At 38.7% G+C, this 15,701-nt stretch overlaps 1 protein-coding gene across 1 annotated transcript; it reads left to right on the forward strand.

The window, feature by feature from the left end:
- Window positions 1-9,397: 9,397 nt before the first annotated feature.
- Window positions 9,398-14,902, forward strand: nmur1a (neuromedin U receptor 1a). Its single transcript, XM_029278346.2, has 2 exons — window positions 9,398-12,425; window positions 14,523-14,902. Exons 1-2 carry the CDS (start codon window positions 11,504-11,506, stop codon window positions 14,900-14,902), a joined length of 1,302 nt encoding a protein of 433 aa, XP_029134179.2. The 5' UTR covers window positions 9,398-11,503.
- The last annotated feature ends 799 nt before the right edge of the window (window positions 14,903-15,701 follow it).

Below are 15,701 nucleotides of genomic sequence, written 5' to 3' on the forward strand. Positions count from 1 at the left end.
AAACAACATTTCAGTCTGATTTCATTGTTAAAAGGCTCAAGAAAAAAGGAAACAAAAGAAAAAACAGGGCTTAAGAATTACGCCTGGATACATTGGTCAATGGAGACTTGCGAAGTCCAGTGTGTACTTTCTGTCGAGCTGTCATTCGGTCTTTCAGCTCCACTGGAAAATGAAGAAACTGAATTTTGCACATTTAAAAAGAAAAATAAATAACATTTAGCGCAAACAACACACTCTCAGCTTCGACTTGCTCTTTGTTGCCACCTGAGCGCATCTTGGATTACAACTTGCATTACAACTTTTTTCTAAATTGATTGAAGCAAAATAAGGCACTTTATGCGACAGCTATTGCAGATCACAAATCCTAGGACTTAATTAGAGTAGCGATTATCAGTGTGAGTGTAAGAGAATTCCGAGAACAATAAGTTCTTAATTTAATTGGAGACACTTAAGTTTAGTTTAGGATAACCTTCCATCAACCAACAAAAACAAATACCCATGGCAGTAGTCACAGTCATCCTGTACAATCCACCTTTTTCATGAGGCAAAAGTCAAACACAGTAGACCGAGCATTAAGGGATCTACTTATTAACTGACACTCTCTTGTCTCTCCAGTACATTTGCTCTTAGGGCTCACGCTACTTAACTTGCTCAATGCAACTTTAAATACACTTGACAGATACATCAGCTATTGAGACATGCCTTAAAACCTCTAACTGCCATGTCAGCCAGCCAATATGTGAAAAGATGTCCGAAACAATGCATTTCACTGAAAGGACAAGCTATCAAGCTGTCACGGCCATAAATGAACCTACACTGACAACACAGAGCCTGAAACAAACAATCTGACACACCAGCTCAGCATGTCCACATACCCAGGGCTTCACTCTGAGTGACTTTTATCATGGACATTTAAGTGTCTTTTGGTAGATTAAGAAATTAAGTAACATGAGATGTCTTGCTTACTTGTGGAAGCAACAGTAATGCTGTTTTTTAATGTACAGTTCTTGCTAAATACAGCCAGAAGCCTATAAGCAAAATACACGTCAGAATTACAACACATCTGCTGGTTAATGATTAGCAATGATTAGCATTTATCAGCAACATTAGCAGTGTTAGATCTGGACATTTAAATAGACCGATCTACACCATTTGAACAGTGTACTCGTTAGCATGAAACATAATTTTACTCCTCTTGGCTCAACCAAGCAGACAATGCAGAACCATTTGTGAAATAAACATCAGGGATCTTTTGCTACAAGCAGAAACTACAGGAGCTATCCGAGAAATTAGGGTGAAAAGATCTAACTCCCCTTGACCATATTCCTTGGTCGGAGAGTTGATAGAGCATTAAAGGTGTTAAAAACCCTGCTGCATCTTCAGCAGGTATCTCAGGATCAAAGGCATTTCACCCCTTAACCTGTACACCTCGCCTAAGAGGGGCAGCAAAATCTCACTTAACTTTCACTTAGCCTTCACTTGCAACAGGGTTCCAAGGGTTTCACTGACAATATAACATTGATATGATTATTTTTAGGAATTTAACACAAAAAAGGTATCTAGCTTTGCAGATTTGACATGATATATGTGTGTGAAAAAGTTAAAGGTCAGTGTGATCACTTTTTAAAATGCATCAGTGTTGTGAGGTTTGCCAAACGTCTGCTCAACAGAGATTTATCATTCATGACGCAGTGTAATGCGATACAGGTTCACTATTGAATTACTCACTCCTATCTTCTGCATATGTTCCACCTGAAATTAGGATTATTTCATGTCAGAAACCTTATCGCAGAGGGTTAAGGCTGATAACACAAAGGGGGACAGAGCCTAAACAGTGAACACCAAGTTTGAACGTCCTGATTCTGCTCATTATCACCATCCCAAAGACCATAAAACTGCCCGAAATAATCCGTAAAAAAAAGAAAGCATGTTGCCAAGTGTGACAAAAGAACTACCCAGTGTCAAAGTGATAACTTAATGGAACAACCTCAGTTAGTGTTACAAACAACTTGAAGCTATTTGTTGGCACTTATTGATGTTTCTACCTGTCTACATCCTTGCTTGAGTTGTACTTACTCTCAGATGTTTGTCGCTTTGGACTAAAGCGCCCTCCAAATGAACTTGTAACAAGGTAACATAAATTGCTAATGAGGCTGTGTGATTACTGGAAGAGATTTGTATGTATTTTTGATACACAAGACAGTGAACTGGATTATACAGAAGCAGGAGGCAATTTTCTGACGCCATTGGGGTTAATCATAATAATCAAGAATCATCAACCTGCTCCATGGATCTGTAAATGATTACAGTTATATTAAAAAACAGTTTTGGATATTTTGTTAAAAAGAATGAATGCTTCTGGAACGATAAGTTGCTTAGATAATTGTCAACATCAAAAAAGAAATGAGATTGATTGTTAAAGAGTCAAACCTTAGAGATAATTAATGAAAGGCGACGTGTAGCCCTCTTCCTTCCACTACCTGGAACACTCAAGCTAACGATTTACTGCTGGGTCAGAGTAAGCTATTCAATCATGTTGCCAGCTACAGTCATCTGCCAAACACAGAGATGTTACATGAAAGCAGCAGGTAGCACTTTGGAGTATTTTATTTAACAGCACTTTGTCACGGCTGACCGGGTAGCTTTTCATTACGCTAACTTATGTTCTCTCTCCTGTAACCTGAAATCATTGCCCCTCATAGAGGATCTTCCAATCTCTTATATCAAGAAGATGAGGAGTGAGGAAAAAGGATGCTGCTGGAGTTGAATGGAGCGAGAAGCACAGGTTTATTCTACTTGGATGTCTTCCATCTACGAATGTGACATACATTTAAAATAATCCACCTTAAATATAGAGATAGGATCTAGGGATGATAGAACACATTAAAATGGTGACATGAAATAAAATATGCTCTCATAACTGTGTGATCATGAATCCAACACTTTAGAATATATCGCTATTTAATCATAAATTACTTTGGGATCACACACATTTGATTTGTAAATTTGGGTTTTAATTTACAATAAACAAATTATGCTAATTCTTTGCCATGTGGTGTTATGTTAACTTAAGGTACATAAATAGCAAAACGTATAGACCATTCATAAATAACAAGATATTATAGAATAATGAAATGCTAATAAAAAACTGGTGGGTACTTAACTGGCCATTTGCATGGGAAGGCAGAAGGGTCTACATGTCTCCCAATGCCATTGGCAAGTCCCAGCTGCTCAGAGCAAATAAAGAAGCTCAGCTAAAAAGCTAAAAGAGACTTGTGTCAAAGATCTGCCTGCAGTCCTGCCACTTTCCCAGATAGAAGCCAATCAGACACCTGATCTTTTCCCTTATCTTTGTCTGGCTGACTTGCTCATTGTCCCTAGTCGGCAGTTTGGAAACTATTTAAAAACCAGATTTTGTAAAGGGTTACACATACATATACATGAATACAGTAGTAATTTAAAAATGCAGATGCACGTTCTATTCAACAATCCTCTTTGGACTCATATTGTTCTAATAAAATTGTAATGACCATGTCAGAAAATGGCAAATATAACAGTTAAGTTACAGTCAGTGAAGGACAAAAGAACAGTGTACATGATTAACAGAAAAATATATTATATATATACAAATTTTGTTAATTTCATAATAATGTAACATCATTTTGGGGGGCAAAAAAGGGTGATCCAGGACAAATAATACTCATGTTCAGGTGTCTCATTGTAGATTTCTCTGGTTCCCTGAGGTGAACAAATCAAACAGAATAAAAGAAACATTGTTGACTTTGGATACAAAATGAAACCCCACTTGAACACAGCTCCTATCACACAGCTACACATCTCTAAAATACTGATTGCACTTAACAAGTTGCAGCAGTCATTAACATGAGCCAATTAGCTGTAGCACAAAATGCTTAACAAAACAAGTCCTCTTGTAACTAACAACTAGTCCTATAGCAGTTGCTGGTGCTTATTATTCTTTTCGATTTGCCTTTGACAGTAATTATTGGCCTGCAACATTTGGTAAGAGACTTCTTTATGACTCTCTACTGTATCAGCTCTTTTACGGATCTTTTTGATAGGAACCTGTCTGTCAACCTCAACCTACAAACCTCTACAAATGTGTGGAACTAGTGTGTGTGTGTGTGTGTGTGTGTGTGTGTGTGTGTGTGTGTGTGTGTGTGTGTGTGTGTCTCTCATGTGGTGTCCCACAAGGCTCAGTCCTTGATACCCGGTGGTTTTCAGGACTACAAGGTAGTTTCTGTATTATCAGGGCACATCATCAAAATAACTAAAGCTGCACACACAATGTGCTCCAAGATAAATTATTTTCAAAGTAAGAGGTTTACCTGATTAAAAACACATACTGACTAAACAGTTTTCAAATCTAGGAGCAGGAGAGGAAGTTTGTGAAAGGGGAGTACACGCATGTTTAGAAACATTAATTCTTTGTTAGCTGTCTTTCCTGCTATTGGGTCTCCTGCTATTGGTTTGCTCTTATTTCGTAAACTACAGTTGTGGAGGTTTGCAATTGATTATTTGCACCAAAAAATCCCCTTTTGGGTGAAATATTTTTTTTCCCAGATCTGAAAACTGGATTCACCAAGTTGATAAATGTAATGTGGTCATTAGCTTATTTCTACTTTTGACGTTCAAGCAGCCAGATAACTAAAAGATACATGGGTGTGATAAACCTTACCTTCATTGAATTGGTATCTTTCGTTGAATTTCTCCTCCAGGCCCTGTGTTCCGGAAAACTAAATACATTGTTTGAATGGAAACCCTTTAAGTGGGACAGCTGCTGCAATGTGACTGACATAAAAAGCTTGGCTTTCATTGGCACATTTGGTAAATATGAGCTACCTTGAAATCTTTCCACATTTAAATGTACGACTTATAGCTAGGTGAGCTCTACTTGGACACATTGCATCTGGCGATCATTGAGAGTGTTTGAATAAGAGTGCTCCAGCAGAAAATCTGCCATATGGGAAAATTTGGATGAGAAGGCACTCTGCCAACCCACTTTAGCATCAGCCAGCTGTGTCTCACCAGCAGACACAGCACGTACAATTAAAAACCTGTTGCAACTGCACTTCTTCTTTATGGCTCATTTCCATCTAGAAGCCAATCAATAAGTCTAAAATAAGTTAGGCACTAAATGTTGTCTTGATTAATTGCATGCTGCTTTTTGTACATGCATACTTAGTTTAAATTTGGGTCATGATCATCATAGGTTTTGTGAACAAATAACATCAAAACAGCCTATAGCAAGAACATGTCAAAAATGTATATTTAGCTGTTGCCCCTTACTGTATATCGCAGCCAATGTCACCACGAAAGACAATATTCATACACTTAAAGAAAACTTGCATACAGCTTTATATTTAACAAAATTTCTTTATTTAAAAAAAAAAAAATCCTTCTAAACAAATGTGAATAAAATTGTGATAATTCTTAATAAATACAAAATAAAATAAATACAAATCACCAGTGTAACAGAACAAACAATATCAAACAGTGCAGGGAGCAGAAGTGGTCACAGATGGCCCAGGGATGGCAGGGGATTGTTTTAAATGTTTTAAAATGCATCTTGAGAGAGAAGATGAGCATTTGTGAAACAACGGGCAGTTTATAATATAGTGTGAACACAAAATATTATTTTCTCTTCAGAGCAGTACAGAAACCTCAGTGTAGTTTTTCATGTGAGCCCAAACGTTTTCCTTACAACCAGACCTACAGCATGCACAACTAGCTACTCCGTGAGGACTTCTGTACAACATGCATTCATGCTCTTAGACATCAGTACTCTAAAGGCAAGAGCTTAAAACAATGTGATGTTGTTGTGTTTTGATGGCTTCTTTTGTAGCATTAGTAAATAATAGCATGAAAATTATATTATATAGATAATATTTAGAGATATTTAAGCACAATTTTCCTTCTATTTCTTCTTCTTAACTTCAACTTTTCTTCCTCACTCATTTGGGCGCCCCCTATGGAGGCTGGCACCCCGAGCATTTATCTATACTGCCTATATGCCTCGGGCCAGCCCTGACATGTTATCAGAGTGTCTTGTAGGTGGAACAGAATTAGATGGCAGCCCTTCTCTTCCCAGAAAGGCCAAAAGATGAAAATTAAATATGTCATGTCTACTGTACTGTGCTGGAAGATTCGTCCTTGAATTAATATAGAAGCAAACTAAAATAAATTGCAACTGGAAGCCTGGAAGTTCAATACTAATCTAGTCTTTGCCCTCAGTATTGAAAGAGTTGGGTGGCATTATGAAAGGTACTTAGCTCATATCACTACCCAATTAACATTACAATATTAACACGTTATTTTGAATGTCTGCATGTGAATGTATGGTACATATAGAGAGGATTGAAAAGGGGGAGGATGACATGGTGAGAGAGTGTTCGTGTGTGTATACTGTCCGTATGTGTGTGATTGTGCACTGGCTTAAGGAGAGAGCGACAGACTGTGAGGAGAGTGGACTGAGAGAGCAGCACATTGTTCACAATCCACTAAAGACACTTATATTTGTTTACATCAGGGAATAAGAAAAAGGGATCCCATTAGAGGTAAGAAGATTTATGCTCTTTGAAAGGTAAATATGATGACTTTAGGGACAAAGCTCTATCATTTTTTATCAGTTATCTAGTACGACTTAATGGCAGGCTTGGCTTTCACAGGAACATTTGGTGAACATGAGCTGCCATCAAATCATTCCCCGTGAAAAATGTATGACTCACTCTATGTATTTATTTGTTTATCATTTGGAAAAGCAAAGTGAAAGTAGGTGATGACTAAACACTGTTTTGCTTTCTATACTTTCTTTTTAATTCAGACTTTTGCAAATTGGAAATCTTACTTTTTTAATTTTGTGATAAAAAAAAAGAACAATCTATGCTCTGTTTAATTTCTATGTATGTTTGTACTGTATGTCTATGTACAGTATGTTTAAATTGATTATAATGGCAATCTTACTTAACATCTTGATTATTTCATGTATTTTTTGTGTAAAACGTATCCCGGCTAAAGACAGAGAATATGAATTGCATCTAGTTTGTCATCTTCATTTAACAAAGTGGTGTCTTTAAACCTAACCTGTCTTTAAATGTGCAAAGCTAAACCTAACTGGATTATGGGGGAGGGGGGGGAGGGGGGTGCGGGGGGTATCATGGAACTAAAACCACTGAAATTAAATTAGAGTTCAGAATCTGGAGAAGAATGAGGGGGATAAAAAGTCAGTATGGATGACTCTGCTAGACCTTCTTCTTCTGGTTTTTCACTTTGTAATGGTTTTAAAGAAATAAAGACAGTGGCCAAGGAAAGAAAAGTGAGGATAGAGCGACAATGTCAAATGAAGTCAAGAAAGGTGCTGCCTGTTCATACAGAAAGATTGGCAGGGATCCTATATATTGTCAGTGAATTAATGATGGATCAGATCTAATTTTGTACAATTCCTTTATATCACATTTGACTAGAAAGAACCATATAAGTAAAGTTTCACCCAATTAGGTAACATTTAGTCCCACACCTTATGACATTTTAAACCACTGTGGGGAAACAGTGTCTAATTGACATGAATACACAAACTGAAAGTGGTTATTTCCGCAGGTGCACAACAAGAATAGAATGTGTGGTTAGGATTTTAAACAATCATGATGAGTAAGAGAAAAGAACTCTAGCAGAGCAGCTGTATATCTAACATAAAGTTCTCGAGTAAATTGATCTGTATTGTATTTGTAAAGCATTAGAGAAGTATTGTTGGGGTGAGTGCATCATAGCTACAAGCTTTGAATCTGTTGTAACCTTGAACATTTCTGATCTTTAGAGCAGCATAAGGACGCAAACATGATCAAATATTGTTTTCACTGTGTCTCGTTAGTATGATGGAAAAGTAGCATGTGCCTTGATGGACATATGGTGCTATGGTATACTCATGCTGCTGACAAAAGAAGTAATTATGGCACATTGGTGGTTGCACTCAGAGGCCACATGGGAATGGTTTATGGTATGCAATTCATTGTAAAGCAGTTGATGTGCTGCTACAGTACACTGACAGCACGTCCCAACACTCGTGCTTCCTGTTCGCTTTCTGTGCAGATTGAGGGCTTAAGCCTGCATACACTTTATGCATCCTGATGAAACAGACAATACAGTAACTGTCTCCAGTCAATACCTGTGAATGGTATGTGGAAAAACATTGTTGTCATCCTGTTCATCATCAACAGTCATTTATAATAGGCAGAAAAGCTTTTGCTGACTTTACTGTATCATGCCACACTTCACTGAGAGTCAGACATTTACATTCAGCTGATTGAAAGGTTCAGGTAGACAATTTTAAATAAGCCTTTATTTAAGGACTTTTATATAAATATGCAAATTATGTAATGTGATGGATTTACTTACACTTACTTGCACTTTCTTTCATCTTGCCTTGTGAAGTCATTGTGCCTGGAATATAATTATGACCAATTTATTACACTTGGAGCGTAACTTCAACAGCCTTAACATTAATATTCCGGCTCTCTGATCTACTTAAGGATTTACCACACACATCTGCTGGTTTTTTCCTGCCACTGTAATGCACATGCAATTGATGGTGGTGTTAGAGAACAGTCACTGGTTTAAGACCTACAGAATAATGTAGTGAAAGAGCAGCACAAGCATGTCGTAATTATCACTGTAGATGCCCTTGAATAAATAGTTTGACATGTTCTGAAGTTGTGCTTGTTTGCTTTCTTGGTTGATATACAAATTTTAATGCCTTTGGGGTAACTTTAGGCTGTAAGCTTAGTTTAGCACAAAAAGAAAATCCCCCCCCCAAAAAATATATATATTTTATCTGAATTTGAACACATCTTATTATCAGTATCTTAAAAAGGTACCTAGAAGTACAAGAAACAGAAGTATGGCAACCCACCTTGTTACATTATGAGCCGGGGGGAAAGATTGGCATGGAATGGTCACATTCCAAAGTATTCACCTGTTGCCAGGCAACTGCTTCCTGCTAATATATAGTCAGTCACACAACCTCAAACACAAACGGCAAACTGACCTTTTTAAGAAGTACGACTGGTGAAGTCTAAGCAACTTCCAAGTAGGACTGTACAATACACAATATTTTGTGCATTCACCAAAAACATGCACAATAATTCCAACCTAAGAGACTGCATGAAATCAATGAATAAGACAGAAAGCATCATGTTTATACACACAAGTATTTGACCTTTCGGATTTATAAAAGGGCATGAATTCACATGATTTTGCCAAAAAAAGACGTCCCACCCAGACACTGTGAATATCTAGCAGGGACTCTGAGGTAACTATAATGATAGCAGGAGAAAGAGAGAAGAGCAGGATGTGGTTAGTGAAGAAAGAAAAAACCTTTGCTTATAAGATTTATTTTATATCCATGAGAGACATCACAACATTGGACAATATTAAATTATGAAATTAGTCTTTGTTTGTTAAATAATGGACTAAAATATGAAGAAGAAAAAGGATATGAAAACTGACTGAATAAGAACACATAACAGAGCACATCATATAACCATACTATATAAATAACTATAATTTAATACCTACCATCTCTGGCTGCACTTTTACTCAGTGCTTTGAGTACAAACTGTGCAGTCGGCTTCATATGATAGAAAGTATTTTCCTATGCTGGAAACAGACCAGATTAGTGACTGTCAGATTCATTAAGTTATGTTTCACACAGGAACTGATTACTGCCATTACTTCTGTCATGGACAGTAGGTCTTCACCCCCAGAGCTGAAAAAGTAACAAAATGAAAAGAAAACCACATAAGACATTTGCACTGACTTTGGGCAACATTTGCATTAATTTGAACTTGCCCTGCCAAAAAGTCCAATATTAAATTTCATTAAAAAGATGTTTTGGTTACAACCAAATCAAGAGAAAAAATGGCTTTTCATCCACTAGGTTTTATTCACAGTGATCACCAGCTAGTTGCTGAGTTTGAATTCAATTTGCTGTCGGGTAAAAGGTTTATATTAGATTAATGGAGATGCTTTGATGGATACAGTTGCCCCCAGCAGCTTAAAAACATTTACTTTAAGAGTATGGGAGAAAATACAAGAGCAGAAGTCTGTAAAGTAAAAAAAAAAAAAAAGGGGATATTGTTACAAATTAGCCTTATTACTTTAAACATGGGGTAAACGCATGCATTCATAATGCAAAATAGTAATAAACAAGGCTAAAGATATCTATGCCTTATTTTTTTTATTTTTTTTTATTGTTCTTGACAAACAACAAACTATGACTGAAGCTCTTTAGACAGTGCCCCCTCTACTCCCCATCAAACCCCAGTCTTCACAGTTCCATCAACTTCATCATTTCATCAGCCTCAGCAGAGGTCATCAGCCAACACCTCCACCATCACTGTTCTGACTCAGTGGAAGGGTTATATCATGCAGCTCCCTCACAATTACATATTCCTCAGTAGAACAGTAAATAAAACAGGATAAGACACACTTTTCGCATTATTTATTTATTTTCTGATTATAATGCCAGTTGGTTCAATGAAAAATGATTCTGCTGAAAAACTTCTCATTACAGGTTGGTCTGTTTTCCAAAGTGGCACCTGTATTTATTAGAACTCTCTCCAATGGTTTCTCAGCTATGGATTCCGAAGATTTAAGGCAGAGCTTGGATTTTGAGCTCTTCTAAAGTGGGGTACACACTACAAGATAATCTGGCCGATTTTGGGCTCGATTTCCCCCTGCAGACGAAAGTCAGCAAAGGCCCGACTATCTGATGTTCCAAAGATTATCTTGTTTGATTCTTCTGTAGTGTGAGGTGTGTTAGGCTTACAAACAGGCTGCAATGCAAGTTAACTTAAAGGGATACTTCACCCATTTGCATTAAGCTTTGTATCATAAGAAACCTGGTAGTATTTTTGAATGGTCGTGCATCCCGCCCTAATTTTTCCCTGAGATGGGAAATCTTTGTACTTCTAAGTCTGAAGAGGAGCTTCCAGTGACGCAAAATGACGATTTTTGCGTCACTGGAAGCTGTTGCAGTTAGCGGTGTGATATGATAACAGGCTCTATGGAGAAAGCTGATAATGGCGATAAAATAAATAAATATAACGGCAAGACGGCTGCTGCCGACAAGCCGGTCTTGTATTTTGGCTGCTGCGGCCACTGGTCGCCGGGGCTGCCGCTGGCCGCTAGCCACTGTTCGCCGCCACAACACCAGACCGGCCTGTCAGCAGCAACCGTCCGTGCTATATACGACCCAATGTCAATACAGATTCATGTTTCAACAGGTGAAGTATCCCTTTAATCATGAATTCAATGCAAATTCAAACCACATTTACAGCAGTTATATCGAGAGTTCTTGGAATAGGATGGGTTAGGAAATACTAAAAAGTCAAAAGACTATCGTTCAAAACACACACATACATGACATATTAAAGTGATCTCTGTTTCATCTTTCCTTTTCACAGATAGCCAGTCTGTCACCTTCATCAAGATGTCTGCTTCTTACAACTGCTCTTACGATTTAATGGCCATGACAGGCGAGTGGCTTTGTCCCCAGGAGGGAAACTGTCCAAATCTGACCTCTGGCATGAACAGCAGCCACATGGATGTGGTTGACGCATGTCTGAAAGTAGAAGAGTACTTGGAAAAATATCTGGGGCCTCGGCGGTCGTCTGTGTTCCTCCCCGTCTTCCTCATCTACCTTGTCATCTTTGTGGTAGGAGTTGTGGGGAATGTCCTAACATGCACTGTCATTGCACGCAATAAAGTGATGTGGACACCAACAAACTACTACTTGTTCAGCCTGGCGGTGTCTGACCTGCTGGTGCTGCTGCTTGGCATGCCATTAGAGCTGTACGAGCTGTGGCAGAACTACCCGTTCCTTCTGGGGGAGGGGGGATGCTACTTTAAAACATTTCTGTTTGAGACTGTTTGCTTGGCATCAATACTCAACGTGACAGCGCTGAGTGTGGAGCGTTACATTGCAGTTGTGCACCCTCTACGCGCAAAGTATGTTGTAACACGCACCCATGCCAAGAGGGTCATCCTTGTAGTGTGGGGTGTTTCGGTGTTGTGTGCTTTACCTAACACCAGTCTGCATGGGATCACCATGCTTTACAGTCGCTCCATTGGCTCCGCTGGGAATACTCACTTGGAGATCCCTGACTCTGCAATCTGTACTCTGGTGAAACCGCCCTGGATGTACAACCTGACCACCCAGGTGACTACCTTGTTATTTTTCATCCTGCCCATGCTCACCATCAGCGTTCTCTACATGCTCATCGGGCTGCAGCTGAAGCAGGAGAAGCTGCGTCAAGCCCTGCAAGCAAAATCAGGCTTCGGACAAGACAGCTTCTGTAATGTACGAACACAACAGCAGAAGGCCCGCCGCCGACAGGTCACAAAAATGCTGTGTGAGTATCAAACCCCTCTTGATCTTGCTTTTTTGCCCTTTTCCTCAGATCTATAAAAGAGGTGTATAACGGGGCGCTGGTGGCGCAGTGGTAAGAGCACGTGCCCCATGTATGGAAGCTGTGGTCCTCCAAGCAGGCAGCCCAGGATCAAATCCGACCTGTGGCTTCTTTCCCGCATTTCATTCCCCACTCTCTCTACCCAATTTCTGACTCTATCCACTGTCCTTTCTCTCCAATAAAGGCACACAACGCCCCAAAAAAAGAAATATTAAAAAAGAGGTGTACAACATAATGCAGTGAAAACATTGTATCCTAAAGCTGATGGCTCACAAGGTCCTCAGAAAAAATAAAATCACTTCAAATGAAGCAAAGTTTTGGAATATCCATTGAGTCCCGACATTGCACCGCCCTGCTCTTCATCTGCTGACAAAGATTACACAGGCTGCTTCACTAGCTAACAGCTAGCAAGCTAAAGGTTTACACTTTAAACTTTGATGTTAGCCATCATAATAAATAACAAAAAGTTTGTACTTGTTGGAAGTCACCTGGTAAAATCCCATTCATACAGTCATTTGACTTACAGTTACAAAACAAACGTCTTGGAAGTTGATTCTTGGTAAACCAAACATGGTCAACTCCTTTCCTCATTGTTAGCTATAAATTATGCTCTAGAAAAGAAAAAGAAAAAGCACAATGAACCCTGTCATTGACTTAATCCTGAGTTCCATTAATTCCAGGTGACGTCTCACTTTTATACAATCTAGGGTTGCCAACCGTCCTGTATAGACCAGGACATCCCATATTTAGAACCAAATCAGTTTGTCCCCATCCTGTGGGAGGACCCTTCTCCTGTATAATCCAACCTTTTTTAATCCTGCCCTAAAATCTAATGTTAACATGAGAAAAAATATAAGTGCCTCTTAACTGACATTGTAATAATAATAATAATTCTGGCAAACACTTGCCTGTTTTTAGAGATTGACATTCATTGATATCTTCTCAGATGCTTGTCTGCACAGTTTAAGATGCTGTGGTCTGTTTGGCATCGCCCCTCACCAGCTTACTAAATATGTTAAACAATAAGAATACATTTATTTATTTAAAGCAACAAAAAGTGCAAACTTACATATTCTATCTGCATTGCTGCTATGGTATATTGCGGAACCGCAAATGCCTCCTCTAGCATAAGGTAAAATTAACTTTGAATGAGAGGTGGGAACTCATTCCCAGAATCGAAACATAACGGTCGCCATATTGCTTGGAAGCTATGATAACAGGCTCTATGGAGAAAGCTGATAATGGCGATAAAATAAATAAATATAGCGGCAAGACGGCTGCTGCCGACAGGCCGGTCTTGTGTTTTGGCTGCTGCGGCCACTGGTCGCCGGGGCTGCCGCTGGCCGCTAGCCACTGCTCGCCGCCACGACACCAGACCAGCCTGTCAGCAGCAACCGTCTCGCGGCTATATTGCTATATTGCTATGTACGACCCAGTGTCAATACAGATTCATGTTTCAACAGTTGAAGTATCCCTTTAATCATGAATTCAATGCAAATTCAAATCACATTTACAGCAGTTATATCGAGAGTTCTTGGAACAGGATGGGTTAGGAAATATTAAAAAGTCAAAAGACTATCGTTCAAAACACACACATACATGACATATTAAAGTGATCTCTGTTTCATCTTTCCTTTTCACAGATAGCCAGTCTGTCACCTTCATCAAGATGTCAGCTGTGAAAATGTATGCTGAGTCAGCAGCAGGCTGTTAATTGATTTGTCTGACAGTGATCCAATAGCAGCAGTTTCAAGCTTTGAAAATTATTCTATAGAAATACTGTAATCAGTCTTTTTTCCTGATGGTGTCCTTTTCTTTGGTTGATCATAAAGAGGCATTAGTATTAATTTAAGTCATTTCCAGCTAAAATTCACAATAGCTTTGAATTTATATTTTTATTTCACACTAATGTGCAAATTAAAGGAAGGACCAAAAGGACTTAATGAAGAGCATAGAGAGCATTTTGGCATCACGCATCAATATCCCGCTGCCAACATTTTCTCTAAAAGCACCAACTGTCCCTTTCCCTCTTTTTTCCAGTCGTTTTAGTGGTGGTTTTCGGAATCTGCTGGGCGCCGTTTCACACGGACCGCCTCATGTGGAGTTTCATCAGCGACTGGACTGACAACCACCTGGAAATCTTTGAGTATGTGCACATAATTTCAGGAGTGTTTTTCTATCTCAGCTCAGCAGTCAACCCAATCCTCTACAACCTCATGTCCACACGCTTTAGAGAAATGTTCAAGGAGGTCATGTGTCACCGGCAACATCACAACACTCCTAGGAAACACTCGCTCAGCGTGACACGAGTGACGCTCCGCAGCACCCTAAGTGATGCCCCGCATGGCAACGGAGCAGCTGTTGTTGAAGCCGAGCCAGAAGAAGGAGAGGTCAAGATAAAAGATGAGACCAGCTTTTAAAATGAAAAAAGGTAACGTTAAAGGGGACATGCTGTGGGATGGCTTGGTGACACATTGTGAGCCATGCTGCTTTTCAAGACTTTATTCTGAGTTCAGCAAAACACAATGATGTTAAACTCAAAAGTTTAAAAAAACTGGAATGTCATCTTTGCCAGCTTGAATAACATGTTATGTTCCATGTATTATTTTATTTAATGACTTTATTAGGTTTGGGAAAATATGTTTAAATGCTGACAATAAAGTTTACAAATGCAGGGTTTTTTTTTTATTTGAAGGAAATAGGCAGATCAAAAAATGCTAACGTTTAAAGGATTTTAAATTCTTGCATTTTTGGTGTCATGCACTAAGTGTAAGTGTACAGCTCATGTTTGGTGGTTTAGAAAAAGATAAAAAAAAAAAAAAAAGACTTAGAACAGTTTTAGGATTAAAGAAGAGGTCCAATTTAAAATAAAAAATGTTAATGGCTTGATATATGATTGTGGAAAACTGAATGTCTTTTTTATTTACTTGACTTTATTCAACTGTTCTGTTCTTACTATTAATGATGTTACGAGACAGCCACACTTTGTGTACAGGGAATTATTCTGATAGAATTATTTGTTTTGTAACTTTGATACATTCACATTACTTGTATTGTCCTGTAATGATAAACTCAGTATAAGTTACTGTTATGTTCAGCCAATTCATAGCTTTCAGTGACGTCACCAGCGTGGAGGGCTGGAGGGCAAAAAACGCTAAGGAAAGTAACGGCCACCATTAAAAACAGTGTAGAACTGCAGCACAGGCTTTTAATTTATCT

This window comes from Labrus bergylta, chromosome 6 (genome assembly GCF_963930695.1).
Source record: "Labrus bergylta chromosome 6, fLabBer1.1, whole genome shotgun sequence".
NCBI lineage: Eukaryota > Metazoa > Chordata > Actinopteri > Labriformes > Labridae > Labrus > Labrus bergylta.